Source organism: Dendrobates tinctorius, unplaced genomic scaffold (assembly GCF_039654945.1).
Source record: "Dendrobates tinctorius isolate UK_male_01 unplaced genomic scaffold, ASM3965494v1 ptg000070l, whole genome shotgun sequence".
In the NCBI taxonomy this organism is placed as follows: Eukaryota; Metazoa; Chordata; class Amphibia; order Anura; family Dendrobatidae; genus Dendrobates; species Dendrobates tinctorius.
In genome coordinates this window covers 70,444,919-70,458,689 of record NW_027361738.1, presented here as the reverse complement: position 1 = coordinate 70,458,689, position 13,771 = coordinate 70,444,919, and the positions used below count along the sequence as shown (strand labels likewise).

Genomic DNA, 13,771 nt, shown 5'->3' with positions numbered 1-13,771 from the left:
TAAGTTTCTTCTGGCTATTACTCTGATCTGCTCCCTGTCCACATTTTCCGCCAAGGCGTTTGTGGATTCGGGAGCAGCCCTAAACCTAATGGACTTGGATTTTGCTAAACATTGTGGATTTCCGATGACACCTCTGCAGACGCCTATCCCTTTGAGGGGAATTGATGCTACTCCTTTGGCTAAAAATAAACCCCAGTTTTGGACCCAGGTGGTAATGCGGGTCGCCCCAGACCATCAAGAAAATTGCAGATTTCTGGTGTTGCATAATCTGCATGATACTGTTGTTCTGGGGTTTCCCTGGTTACAGATTCATAATCCAGTTTTGGATTGGAAATCTGTGTCTGTGGTGAGTTGGGGTTGTCGGTGTGTCTTTAGTGAGGCTCCGGTGTTTTCCACCTCTCCTCAGTCGCATGATGTTCCTGATTATTTGGCGGACTTTTATGATGTATTTAGTGAGAATGACTCTGCGTCTCTGCCTCCTCATAGGAGTTATGACTGTGCAATTGAACTGAGCCCGGGGTGTAAATTTCCCAAGGGTCGGCTCTTCAATTTATCTGTACCCGAGCACGAGGCTATGCGATCCTATATTAAGGAGGCGTTGGAGAAGGGTCATATTAGACCATCCTCGTCACCCTTGGGTGCCGGTTTTTTTTTTGTAGCCAAAAAGGATGGGTCATTAAGACCTTGTATTGATTATCGTGCCCTCATCAAAGTTACTGTTAAATATCAGTATCCGTTACCCCTTATTTCTGATCTATTCTCCAGAGTTAAAGGTGCTTGCTGGTTTACCAAGCTTGACCTCAGGGGGGCGTATAATCTTATTCGCATTAAGCATGGGGATGAATGGAAGACGGCGTTTAATACTCCGGAGGGACATTTTGAGTACCTGGTGATGCCTTTTGGGCTCACTAATGCCCCTTCTGTCTTCCAGTGCTTCATGAACGATATTTTCCGAGATTTTGTCGATAAATTTTTGATTATCTATCTGGATGATATTTTGATCTTCTCCAAGGATTGGGATTCTCATGTGGAACATATTTGGACTGTGTTCCGGATCTTTAGGGAGAATTCCCTGTATGTCAAGGGATCTAAATGCCTTTTTGGAGTACAGAGGATTTCTTTTTTGGGATTTATTTTGTCCCCGTCAACTATTGAAATGGACCCGGCCAAGGTACAGGCCATTCACGATTGGGTTCAGCCCACTTCTTTGAAGGCCCTCCAGAAGTTTTTGGGTTTTGCTAATTTTTATCAGAAATGTATAGCAAAATTTTCTAGTATTGCCAAGCCATTGAATGATTTGACTAAGAAGGGTAGTGATGTGTTAAATTGGTCTCCGGAGGCTGTTTCTTCCTTTCAGGAGTTGAAGCGAAGATTCACCTCCGCCCCGGTTTTGCGGCAACCTGATGTCTCACTTCCATTCCAGGTAGAGGTGGATGCTTCTGAGATTGGTGCAGGAGCTGTTTTGTCCCAAAAGGATCCTGTAACATCTAAAATGAATCCCAGTGCTTTCTTTTCCCGAAAGTTCTCTCCATCTGAACGTAACTATGATGTGGGGAATAGGGAACTGTTGGCCATGAAATGGGCATTTGAGGAGTGGAGACATTGGTTGGAGGGAGCTAAGCATCAAGTCGTGGTCCTCACTGACCACAAGTATTTGATTTACCTAGAGTCGGCTAAGCGCTTGAACCCTAGACAGGCTAGGTGGGCCTTGTTTTTTACACGTTTTGATTTTGTGGTTTCTTTTCTTCCTGGAACAAAGAATGTCAAGGCTGACGCCCTCTCTAGGAGCTTCCTTGCTGATTCTCCTGTGGTGACCAAGCCTGCTACCATCTTAGGAGAAGGGGTAGTTCTTTCTGCCATCTCGCCCGATTTGAGACGTGCTCTGGAAGAGTTCCAGGAGGACAAACCTGAGCGTTGTCCCAGTGGAAAGTTGTAAGTTCCTGACCAGTGGAAGAAGAGAGTGAGGTCTGAAGTTCATTGCTCTGCTTTGGCTGGTCATCCAGGTATTTTTGGTACTAGAGATCTGGTGAGTTGGTTTTTTTGGTGGCCCTCCTTGTCTCGTGATGTCAGGAATTTTGTGCAGTCCTGTGGGACGTGCTCCCGGTCTAAATCGTGTTCTCGCTCTAGTGGGTTGTTGATGCCTTTGCCTGTCCCCAAGAGGCCATGGACCCATATTTCAATGGATTTCATCTCTGATATGCCTGTCTCTCAAAGGATGACTGTTATTTGGGTGATTTGTGATAGGTTCTCTAAGATGGTTGATCTTGTACCACTCCCTAAGTTGCCGTCTTCCTCTGAGTTGGTGCCCCTGTTTTTACAACAGGTGGTTCGTTTGCACGGGATTCCTGAGAACATTGTATCTGACAGAGGAGTGCAGTTTGTGTCTAGATTTTGGAGAACTTTCTGTTCCAGGCTGGGAATTCAGTTGTCCTTCTCCTCTGTTTTTCACCCTCAGACCAATGGGCAGACAGAGAGAACAAACCAGACCTTGGAGTCATATTTGAGATGTTTTATTTCTGCTGATCAGGATGATTGGGTTTCATTTTTGCCCTTGGCCGAATTTGCTTTGAATAATAGAGCTAGTTCTGCCACTTTGATGTCACCTTTTTTTTGTAACTTTGGGTTTCATCCTCGATTTTCTTCAGGGCAGGTGGAGCCCTCTGCCTGCCCAGGTGTTGACACTGTGGTGGAGAGAATGCACCAGATCTGGGACCAAGTGGTGGATAAGTTATCTCTCTCCCAGGAGAAGGCCCAGCGGTTTTCCAACCGACATAGGACCATTGGTCCCCAGTTTAAGGTTGGTGATATGGTGTGGTTATCATCAAAAAATATTGCTATGAAGGTGGCTTCTCCTAAGTTTAAGCCTAGATTTAAGACCTTACAAGATTGTGGAGATTATTAATCCGGTCTCTTTTCGTTTGGCTCTTCCTGTCACATTTAAAATCCATAATGTGTTCCATAAATCTTTGTTGAAGAGGTTTGTTGAACCTGTTGTTCCGAGGGTGGCACCTCCAGACCCTGTATTGGTTGAAGGTAACATGGAGTATGAGGTAAAGAAAGTACTGGATTCCCGTCTGGCTAGACGGAGACTCCAGTATTTGGTTAAGTGGAAGGGTTATGGTCAGGAGGATAATTCCTGGGTCTCCGCCTCTGATATTCATGCCAAATGATTGGTGCTTGCCTTTCATCGGGCTCACCATGATCGCCCTGGTGGCATAGTTGAGGGTTCGGTGACCCCTCCTCAAGGGGGAGGTACTGTTGTGAGTTCATTTTCCCCTTCTTTGCTGAGGCCCGAGGAACTCCCTCTTCTGGTAAAGAAAGGTAGTGAGCCTGATTGTCAAACACCTGAGGCTGATGATTGTGACTGGCTGAGTGGAGTTACGGACTGGATATAATGCTGCCGACGCCCTTCTGCCCTGCGGGTGATTTCTCTGTGGGATCCTTGGAGACCAGTCTGAATTCCTGCTCCTCCAAAGCTAAGTTTGCTGCTCGGCCTTTTGCTTTTGTGCTTTGACTTTGTTTTTGCTTTGTTTTTCTGGATTTCTGCCATTCCCTGCTGGGGTGTGCTGAATTCATTTAGCTCTGTCTTCTGAGAATACCTGAGTGCTGATTCAGTTTTTGAAGCCTAGCTGCTTCAGGGCCTTTTTCATGTCAGCTGGTTGGCTTATGTTTTTGATAGGGTTTTGGCAGATTGCAGACAGCAGCCTTCCTGTCCTTTCCTATCTAGGTAGTTTTGGGGCCCCGTCTTTGCTCAGTCTATCTTTCTGTCTGTGTTAGTATTTTCATCTTGCTTCACCGCCATTATATGTTGGGGGCTGCCTATTGCTTTGGGGTCTGCTCTGGGGCAGTTTAGATTTCCCCTTTCCTTCTTTAGGCCTATGTATTTCTCCGGCTGTGATCGAGGGGTCTAGGGCATCGTAGGAACCCCCCACGGCTACTGCTAGTTGTGTTGATAGGTTCAGGGGTCTGCAATCTGATAGTTGCCAACTTCTCTGGTTTTCTGGACTTAGCTTGTATTTCTGTTTTCGCCTCCTACGGTGACTCATTCATAACACTCTGAATACTGAGCCCAGTATAATCCCATCTACACCACTGATTGTCAGCTTTCTGCCTATGCACAGTGTACACATAAAGCTGCCAATCAGGGATTGAACTAACTGGCAGCAGGTTTTGGAGTCCTCCAGTGATAATCGCCTGCTGATAAAACACTGATTTTATCAAAACTACAGCAAGTAGCCCAGTAAGTGACACATGGCAGAAATCAGGGTCTCTGTCTCTACATCATGCTGCTCTCAGGTGGCAAAAAAAACCTTGAGACAAATTCCCTCTATTGTATATCTATAGTTCTACATCAGCCACAGACTGGACATTATTTCTTATACCGTTTTGCTTTCTTAAAAAGTCTCTTTCGATCTTGCAGTCTTTTTTTGTCATTCATTTTCGCTAGTATATGTGAGTAGTAAGAAAATAACATTTTGCTGTTATGTCCTCGTACATTTTAGATGCTTCTCCCTTTAAAACTTCATGATCTTATGATTAAAATTAATGCTTCCTTTCATTTTATTCTCCAACAGGAAACATAAAGGCAATATCACCAGTGGGTTTTCCAATCCAAATTATGCAGGGAGCAGCACGACTTCACTGAACGAGGTGCATAAAATCTTTATCAACCATTACAGCGCCTTTGCTTTGAGCCATAGAGGAACGCGTGTCTTTATTCACATACTTTATTCTTTCATGAAATGTGTTCTTTGTTTAGCAAACAAGCTGCGTTCCCCGGGTCTGAGGGTAATATTCTGCTCATCCGGAGTACAATACTATATATCATTCTCTACCGGGGGTCTCCCGTCAGATTAGCAGAATATAAAATGCTTTCACATCTTCGTTATGCCTAAACTCATTTTTGGCTTTGAAGTTTGGGAACAAAATATCTGAAACTTCTGATCTCCATATTTATTTATTTATTTATTTCAAATAACTGATTACTACTGGGATACACCAGCTAACACAGCCATAAAAGTGTCTATCGAGTATTACTGTTACGGTACTACAGCATAGGACTAGGGTAGGAGGGGGCAAAACTGACCCTGCACTGCGACTAGGCTGATACCCTACGATGGAGTGGGCGACCCATTCCTAACGAATAGACCCACCGACGATCCTAGGTTAATCTCAAGCGAAGACCTATAGATAGGGGGAAGGGGGTCCCTGAAAGATCTAAGGACTGGGTACAAAACGGGTCACCTCCTAATAGAAAGTAAAGAGAAGGCTGCAGAAACAAACTGAAAACAGAAACTAAGACTAGCAGAACCAGAGGTCCCAGAACTGAACTAATTAAACACACAGTGTTATGAATGAGTCACCGGAGGAGGAAAAAACAAAAATGCAAGCTAAGTCCAGAAAACCGGAGAGGTTGGTAGCTAGCAGATTGCAGACTCCTGATCCTATTCACAACAACTAACAGTAGCCGTGGAGCTTTCCTACGGTGGTCCTAGACGCCTCTTCCTAGCCGGAGAACTACATAAGCCTAAAGAAAGAAAGGGGAAATCTAAACTGCCCCAGAGCAGACCCCAAAGCAATAGACAGCCCCCAACATGTATTGTCGGTGAAAACAGATGAAAACACAAACACAGACAGAAAGACAGGCAGAGCAAACGATGGGGCCCAACTAACTAGATAGGAAAGGACAGAAAAGATGCTGGCTGCAATCCGCAAAAACCCTACCAAAAATTTCCCAACACGTCTGATGGGAAAAACGGCCCTGAAGTCACTTGACTTCAAAATCCCTATATCAGCACTCCGATATATTCTGAAGACAGAGCAAAAGAGATTTAACCGATCAGGGACAAAAATGGAAATTCAGCAGAGCCCCAGCCGGGGCTGGCAGAACACAAAACTAAGCAAATCAGACAAAATCTCATGGAACAATAACAGAGCAAACTTAGCTTTAGAAGACAGGAACTGAACTGGAGGCCAGAGCTCAGAACAGAGAAATCACCAGCAACCCTACAGGGTGTCATCTGCCTTATATCCACTCAGAGATTCCGGATGTCCAATCGCAATCCACCTGTTCAGGTGACAGGTTTCTCCCATCCAAATCAGTTTCACCACCTCCTTTCACCAGCAGAGGGAGTTCATCGGACATCAAAGGTGAACGAGAAAATGAGCTCACAACACACAGAAGGCAAAGCAAAGCTCCAAACCAGGACTCAAGCAGAATAACACTGTTGTCCAGCAAGAAATGGGAGACAGGTGCAGGTTAATAAAGGGTGATACAATCACCTGACCCAAGACAAACCCAGCACCAGGGGAAAAAGACCAGCAACCAGAACACTACAAGAAAATGGCCGATAGTCACAAATTAAACAGATTCTAACAATTACGTCTGTGCTTACCAACTGTTAGATGAATCTCCACCATTGACTACATGACATAAATATCTGGTAGAGTCCAATTCCACTTTTAGGACTCCCACCTATTGGGAAAATGGGGTTCTTCTTCTCTCCCAACTAGCACTCCAGAGTAAAAGAGACCATGCACGTGGCTCTCCCCATTGAAGATTATGGGTGTTGTGTTGATGCTGAACCATTGATCACATGTATGCCCAAAGCGTGTACTTCCATCATCTGGGATTTCGGGAGTCATCGGCATACTTATTTTTCCACTGTATGGACTAGTGAAGTAGGCAATGCTAATCTGTTGTGAGTTCATTTTCCCCTTCACTACTGAGGCCCGAGGAACTCCCTCTTCTGGTGAAGAAAGGTAGTGAGCCTGATTGTCAAACACCTGGGGCTGATGATGATGACTGGCTGAGTGGAGTTAATGACTGGATATAAGGCTGCCGACGCCCTTCTGGCCTGCGGGTGATTTCTCTGTGGACTTCTAAAAACCAGTCTGATTCCTGCTCATCTAAAGCTAAGATTTCTGCTTTGCCTTTTTGCATTAGTGTTTTGTTTTCCTTGCTTTTCTGGATTCTGCCATTCCCTGCTGGGGTGAGCTGAATCTCCTTTTGCCTGTTGCTCTGTCTTCAGAATATTCCTGAGTACTGACATTGCCTTTTTTGAAGCCTAGCGTCTTCAGGGCTTTTTTTACTGTCAGTTTGTTGGCTCTTATTTTCATAGCGTTTTTTCACGGATTGCAGACAGCAGCCTTCCTGTCCTTTCCTATCTAAGCTAGCTTGGGCCCCATCTTTGCTCAGTCTATCTTTCTGTCTGTGTTTTGTTCTTTCTTCTTGCTTCACCGACATTATATGTGGGGGGCTGCCTTTGCTTTGGGGTCTGCTCTGGGGCAGTTTAGATTTCCCTTTCTGTCTTTAGGCTATGTAGTCCTCCGGCTGTGATCGAGGGGCCTAAGGCATCGTAGGAGCCCCCCACGGCTACTGCTAGTTGTGTTGATAGGTTCAGGGGTCTGCAATCCGATAGCTGCCAACTTCTCCGGTTTTCTGGACTTAGCTAGCATTTCTATTTTTGCCTCCTACGGTGACTCAATCATAACACTAATCTATGCAGAGGCATACACTGATAAATGTTTCCCCCTTGGTAAATATGAGATTCTTTTTTCTATGAATTCTCTATGGCAGATTTATCATGTTTTATGGTTATGCACTAACATATAATAACACAAAATAATCGGGTAGAACGCTTCAAGATTCAGCAGCTCAAAACACCATCTGGTCAAGCCTTGACCCTCGTGGATATAAAGAATGAAAAACAGATAGGTACAAAATATATTGGAGCTAATGTCATATGTTGAAGGGAATATGTCACCTAATCTAAGAGCAGCATAATGTAGGGGAAGAGTTCCTGATTCCGGGGATGTTTTATCAGCAAGAGGTTATCACTAGAGGACTAGCAAACCTGCTGCCATGTTATCCTCCATATTCATGAGCTCTGTGTAACCCCGCACCCACCACTGATTTGCACCACCTTACATAAATGATGTTTAATAATTTGATCAAAGATCCTTCCTGGTATAGAAGTAAGGCTCACTGGCCTGTAATTTTCTGGCTCTGTCTTCTTACCTTGTTTGAATATAGGGACAACATTTGTCTTCTCCAGTGTTCTGGGACTTCTCCTGTTCTCCAGGAATTTTAAAAGATTCTGGCTAGTGGTTCTGAAATTTCCTCTGCTAAGTCTTAACATGTCACCAGGAACTTGTCCTCCTCTATACCGTGCTGTCCACAGGTCAGACTGCATGTGCAATGTGTCTGCCAGCACCATGTCATAGAGCAGGAGGAGATGAGCAGATTGAGTTATAGTTTTTATGGGAAAAGATACAGTTTAATTTTTATTCTATTCATTAAAATTACTGATAACTTTGCTCTCAAGAGTCAAGGAGGGGGTGCTAACCAGTGATTGACTAATTCATTAATTTCAATGAAAAACAGAATTGACTTTTACTCAGTAGGACCGCCCACTGGACTCCCATGCAGACAAACACCAGAGATTTCAATGAATAAAATACAAGGTATTTTGAATCCTTTCCCAGCAACTCCTGCACTATATCATGATGCCTACAGAGTTTCTATGATGACATTTTCCCTTTAAATTTATACAAAGAAGATTATTTGTGTATATATTATATTTATTTCTCTACTATTTTTTCTCACCTTTTATTAGCTTTCTGAAACAGTACATCCTAATGTCCAAGTCAGTGTTTTTCCCTGGAAATCAGGCCACCAGGTACGTGTGATTATTGATGTGTATATTGTTAGTGATAGAATGAAACCTATTTATTTCAGCTTTGGGTCTGAGTCAAATGGAAACTTCTCTAGAAAATAATCTTTTAATACGGTTTTTCCTTTCATAATAAAGCCTTAACAGGTGTACCACAAAATGACATAGGACTAGGAAGTGCCACCACTAAGGCTGAGTTCACAAGTGACGTTTCTTTTCGCGTTTCCGCGGCGGTTTTAACCGCGCGATTTTGCCGTGAAAACGCGAAAAATAAGCATCCCATGCATTCCTATGGGATTCCGCAATGCTGTGCTAATGCTGCGGTTTTTACCGCGGCGGAATCGCTTTGCGGTAAAAAACGCAGCATGCTCATTAATTTGCGGAATCGCGGCGATCCCGCACCCATAGGAATGCATTGTTCCACTTACTTCCCGCATGTGGCTGTGCACACCATGCGGAAAGTAAGCAGAACAATTGCGGATGGTACCCACGGTCCGGAGGAGAGGAGACTGTCCTCCGGGCTTTGGGTACCATATCCCTGTAAAAAATAGAATTTAAAATAAAAAATATTGTTATTCTCACCTTCCGGCGTCCCGCGCAGCATTCCTGCCTCTCTCCACGCTCCCGGTCCCAGTAAGCCTTTGCGAAAATGCCCGCGATGGCGTCCGTTCTCGCGGGATTGCGAAGTCTCGCGGTCATTCGCGCGACGTCATCGCGAATAAACCACGAGACATCGCGATCCCGCGAGAACAGACGTCATCGCGGGCATTTTCGCAAAGGATTACTGGGAACGGATGCGCGGGACGTCGGAAGGTGAGAATAACACTATTTTTTATTTTTTTTTACATTCTATCTTTTACTACTGATGCTGCATAAGCGGCCTCAGTAGTAAAAAGTTGGTCACACTCGTCAAACACTATGTTTGACGAGTGTGACCAACCTGTCAATCAGTTCTCCAAGCGATGCTACAGATCGCTTGGAAAATGCTAGCATTTTGCAAGCTAATTACGCTTGCAAAATGCTAGTTTTTCCGCGGGAAAATCGCGGGAATTTAAAATGCGATTTTCCGGCGGAATGGAATTCCGGAATTCTCGCGGTAATTTCCGCGAGAGTTCTGGTACGTGTGCACTTAGCCTAATACTGGTGGAGGTCTGGGAGTGCAGGGGCAACAGGACTGATTCATCACTGCGCTCATTCACAGCATTTCCCGGTACACTGTGAATGGACTCGGCTGCAGGTCACGGCACAGCCAGCAGGGTGTCAATGTGCTTGTAAAAATGGGTTTAGGGATGCAGCACTAAATCAGTGTTGCTGCTTTATTATGAGGATTGGTGAGGGTCCCCAAGTAATAAGGTTGTTCCGCAATTCCAATTTATCACTAATCAATTGTTACAATGCATGAATACCAATAAGAGTTTTCTGCCTGGAAAGCTACAGTTGTGCGAAAAAGTGTTTGCCCCCTTCCTGATTTCCTATTCTTTTGTATGTTTGTCACACTTAGATGTGTCAAGTCACCAAACCAATGTAAATATTAGACAAAGATAACACAAGTAAACACAAAATGCAGATTTTAAATGAAGATCTTTATTACTATGGGAAAATAGAAATCCAAACCTACAGTGCCCTGTGTGAAAAAGTGATTGCCTCCTAAACCTAATAACTGGTTGGGTTAGCGGCAACAACTGCAATCAAGCATTTGCGATAACTGGCAATGAATCTTTTACAACCCTCCAGAGGAATTTTGACCCATTCATCTTGGCAGAATTGTTGGAATTCAACCACACTGGAGGGGTTCCGAGCATGAACCACCTTTATAAGGTCATGCCACAGCATCACAATCGTTTTAAGATCAGGACTTTGACTAGGCCACTCCAAAGTCTTAACTTTGTATTTCTTAAGCCATTCAGAGAGGGACTTGCTGGTATGTTTTGGATCATTGTCCTGCTGCTTAATGCTAGCCAGCTTCAGCTTGAGGTCACAAACAGATGGCCGTACATTCTCCTTCAAGATTTTTTGGTAGACTGCAAAAGTCTTCCAGGTCCTGAATCAGCAAAACTGTTGTGAACACTTCTGACCTGACTTCTGAGTTTGGGCTCCCTCTGGTGGTTGCTGCTGGTAATGGAGCTGGTCTGGCTGACAGAAGTCAATCACATGAGCAAGATGATTGGAGGTCAGGTGTTACAGACTGGAGTGATTTAAGTGAGCAACCTTCCCTCAGCTCTTGCCGGTGATTTGGTTTTTTTTTCCTGAGCTTTCTGGAAGTCTGATTGCCTCCTGCTTCGTCCTGCATCTTTCAGTTAAGTTATTTGTCTGCTTGAATCTTTTTGCATTTGATTCATTCTTTGCTTTTCTCTGATTTCTGCCTTGCTGGTGTGAGTCCAGCCTAGTTCCCTGCTGGGACCTGTGCTGGACTCTTTCATTTGCCACAGCTCATGTCAGTCTTTGCAGTATTTCTAATCCCCTGTTATATCAGTATCTTTTGTCTGCGTCCAGTTACTCCAGAGTTCTGATTTAGTGGGGGAGAGGTCGTATGGCCTCAGTATTTTTGCATATCAGACATGTTGGAGTTTTTCTTAGGGTTTTTTGCGTGATTGCAGACAGTATCCTTTCCTGTCCTATTCTATCTAGACAGTTTGGGCTCCATCATTTGCTTACTCTATTCTCTGCCTGTGTTTGTGCCTCATCTTGTCTCATCAGCAATATATGTTCAGGGGCTATCTATTCCTTTGGGGTTCTACTACAGGGCAGTTTATCTTTCCCCTTTCTCTCTTAAGGCTTAGTTAATTCTTTGGCTGTGCCGAGGCTTCTAGGGCATCGTAGGTGCGTCCCACGGCTAATTCTAGTTGTGTTGTCAGTTTAGGGGTCTGCAATCCGCTAAGTTACCAACCTACCTGGTTATCTGGTTGCCTCGCCTATTCCCCTATTATCCTCCTCAGTTACCTAATCATAACACAAAACATTCTAAGACCTTCACACTACCACCTCTGTGTTTTACTGTTGGCATGATGTTCCTTTTCTGAAATGTTGTGCTGCTTCTATGCCAGATGTAATGGGACATGCACCTTTCAAAAACTTCAACTTCTGTCTCATCAGTCCACAGAGTATTCTCCCAAAAGTCTTGGGGATCATCAAGATGTTTTCTGCCAAAACAGAGAAGAGCCTTTCTGTTCTTATTGCTCAGCAGTGCTTTTCGTATTGGAACGCTGCCATGCAGGCCATTTTTGCACAGTCTTTTCTTATGGTGGAGTCATGAACACTGACCTTAAATGAGGCAAGTGAGGCCTGCAGTTCTTTGAATGTTGTTGTGGGGTCTTTTATTACTTCTTGGATGAGTCTTTGTTTGCTCTTGCTGTAATTTTGGTCAGTCGGCTATTCCTGGGAAGGTTCACCACTGTTCCATGTTTTCACCATTTGTGGATAACTAATGGTAACGGATAATTATCAACACCAAACACTTTAACCAATGCACTCAGGCTTCTTTTTAAGAAGAATTTTTTCTTTAATATCGCATAAGCACAAATTTCTAAACATCGAAAACTCAGAACAAGTACTATAAACATTTATTTTCCTTTAAAATTGTTTGTATAAAATTTGAATACCCTCTGAGAAGCTAAATTGTGCAAAACATTCTTTGGGCCCATTGGCAGGCAAGACTTGGGCAAAAACTTGAGAGTAAAGGGCCTGTCACACTAAGCGATATCGCTAGCAATATCGCTATGACTGATACTTACCTACGACTGGCTCCCCCGCTGGTTATCGCTGATCGCGCTAGAACGTCCAGGACTGATTCTCGTCGTCAGCTTCCTGCGGCGCTTCCTGTGGAGAAACGAGCGACGAGCGTGGAGCCGGGCGGGAGGACGTCGGGATCGCCTAGTGTGACAGGTAAGTAGCGACTCCCGACCCCTACGATGTCGCTGGTGAGATCTGCCTGTGTGGCAGCTCACTAGCGACCACTTAGCGATGTACCAGCGATCCTGACCGCGTCATATCGCTGGTCGGGATCGCTGGTACATCGCTAAGTGTGATAGTACCTTAAGATTTAGGGCTCCAACACAAATCGGTTTTACTCGTATAAGTGCTATCCGTGCCTATGGTGTAGTTCACATGTCCAGTATTTTCCTCTTACTGAGTGGTTCACACAAAATCGCTGAGACTTTTCCGATATTTATCTGAGTGTCAGGTCAAACTCAACAATGCAATTCTAGATCAGTGAAAAAAATCGCATAAGAAAAGGATGCCATCTGTGCGCTGTCTAATTTTCACGGCCTTTTTGAAGGAGAAACTGGAGAAACCACCATCAATTTTTAATTTCATCAGAGAAAAACTGATGAAACTCTGATAAAACTCTGACGGTACAAAATTGGCACTGGCAAAACTCTGATGACACTCTGATCAAAAACACTGATGAAATGCGGGCCATTTTTGCATGTGAGAAACTTCACTGATATATGAAGGAGTCTTAAGTTACATGTAGAGCTGAATGGATCCACGTAGGATCAAGTTCAAGTCGAACTTCATGTAATTCGCGATTACTTGCGAATTCAAGCATTGAGATTAATAAGCAAAAGCTTGCCCAGCACCATTTCCCACACTGCCGAACCATCAGAGAGCGGGCTAACATCATTTAACATTACTCAAGGTGTGAGGGACGAGGGAGACTCCATTTTGGATTTATTAATTCAGGCCCCATAGATTATCCAGAGATCTCACTTCCACAGCAGGGGTGAGGCCCCCACCCTTGAGATAAGTACACAATTCCCAAAAGAACAGAATTTTACCATATGGCGAGAGAATTAGAGGCCACGTGTTAATGATGGCAATGAGGAGCAGAGCTGAGACTCCCTGTTGTCTTTTGTGCAAGGCGGCCAACATTAATGAAAGCTCTAGACACTTGAGCACCGACACCTAGAGATGAATTGCAAGAATACCGTGCATCTCTGGGTAAGTCCAATATACCACCAGATTACTGGGAACCGTCCGCACACACCCCTGCGTCTCATATTTCTATAGCTGTCCCGGATACCGACCTATCGAGACTTTCTAGAACCTCTTAGCCGACCCAAGTTTGGACTCTCTGTATCGGTCCAGTCCCAACT

General features: G+C 44.3%; 1 protein-coding gene across 1 annotated transcript in view; it reads left to right on the top strand.

Moving 5' to 3' along the window:
- The window catches only part of MALRD1 (MAM and LDL receptor class A domain containing 1), a 586,417-nt gene that overhangs the window by 566,671 nt on the left and 5,975 nt on the right, over positions 1-13,771 (top strand). The window contains exons 39-40 of the mRNA XM_073581848.1: positions 4,575-4,650; positions 8,619-8,681. Coding sequence (XP_073437949.1) covers positions 4,575-4,650; positions 8,619-8,681 — 139 coding nt within the window. The remainder of the gene's footprint in view (positions 1-4,574; positions 4,651-8,618; positions 8,682-13,771) is intronic.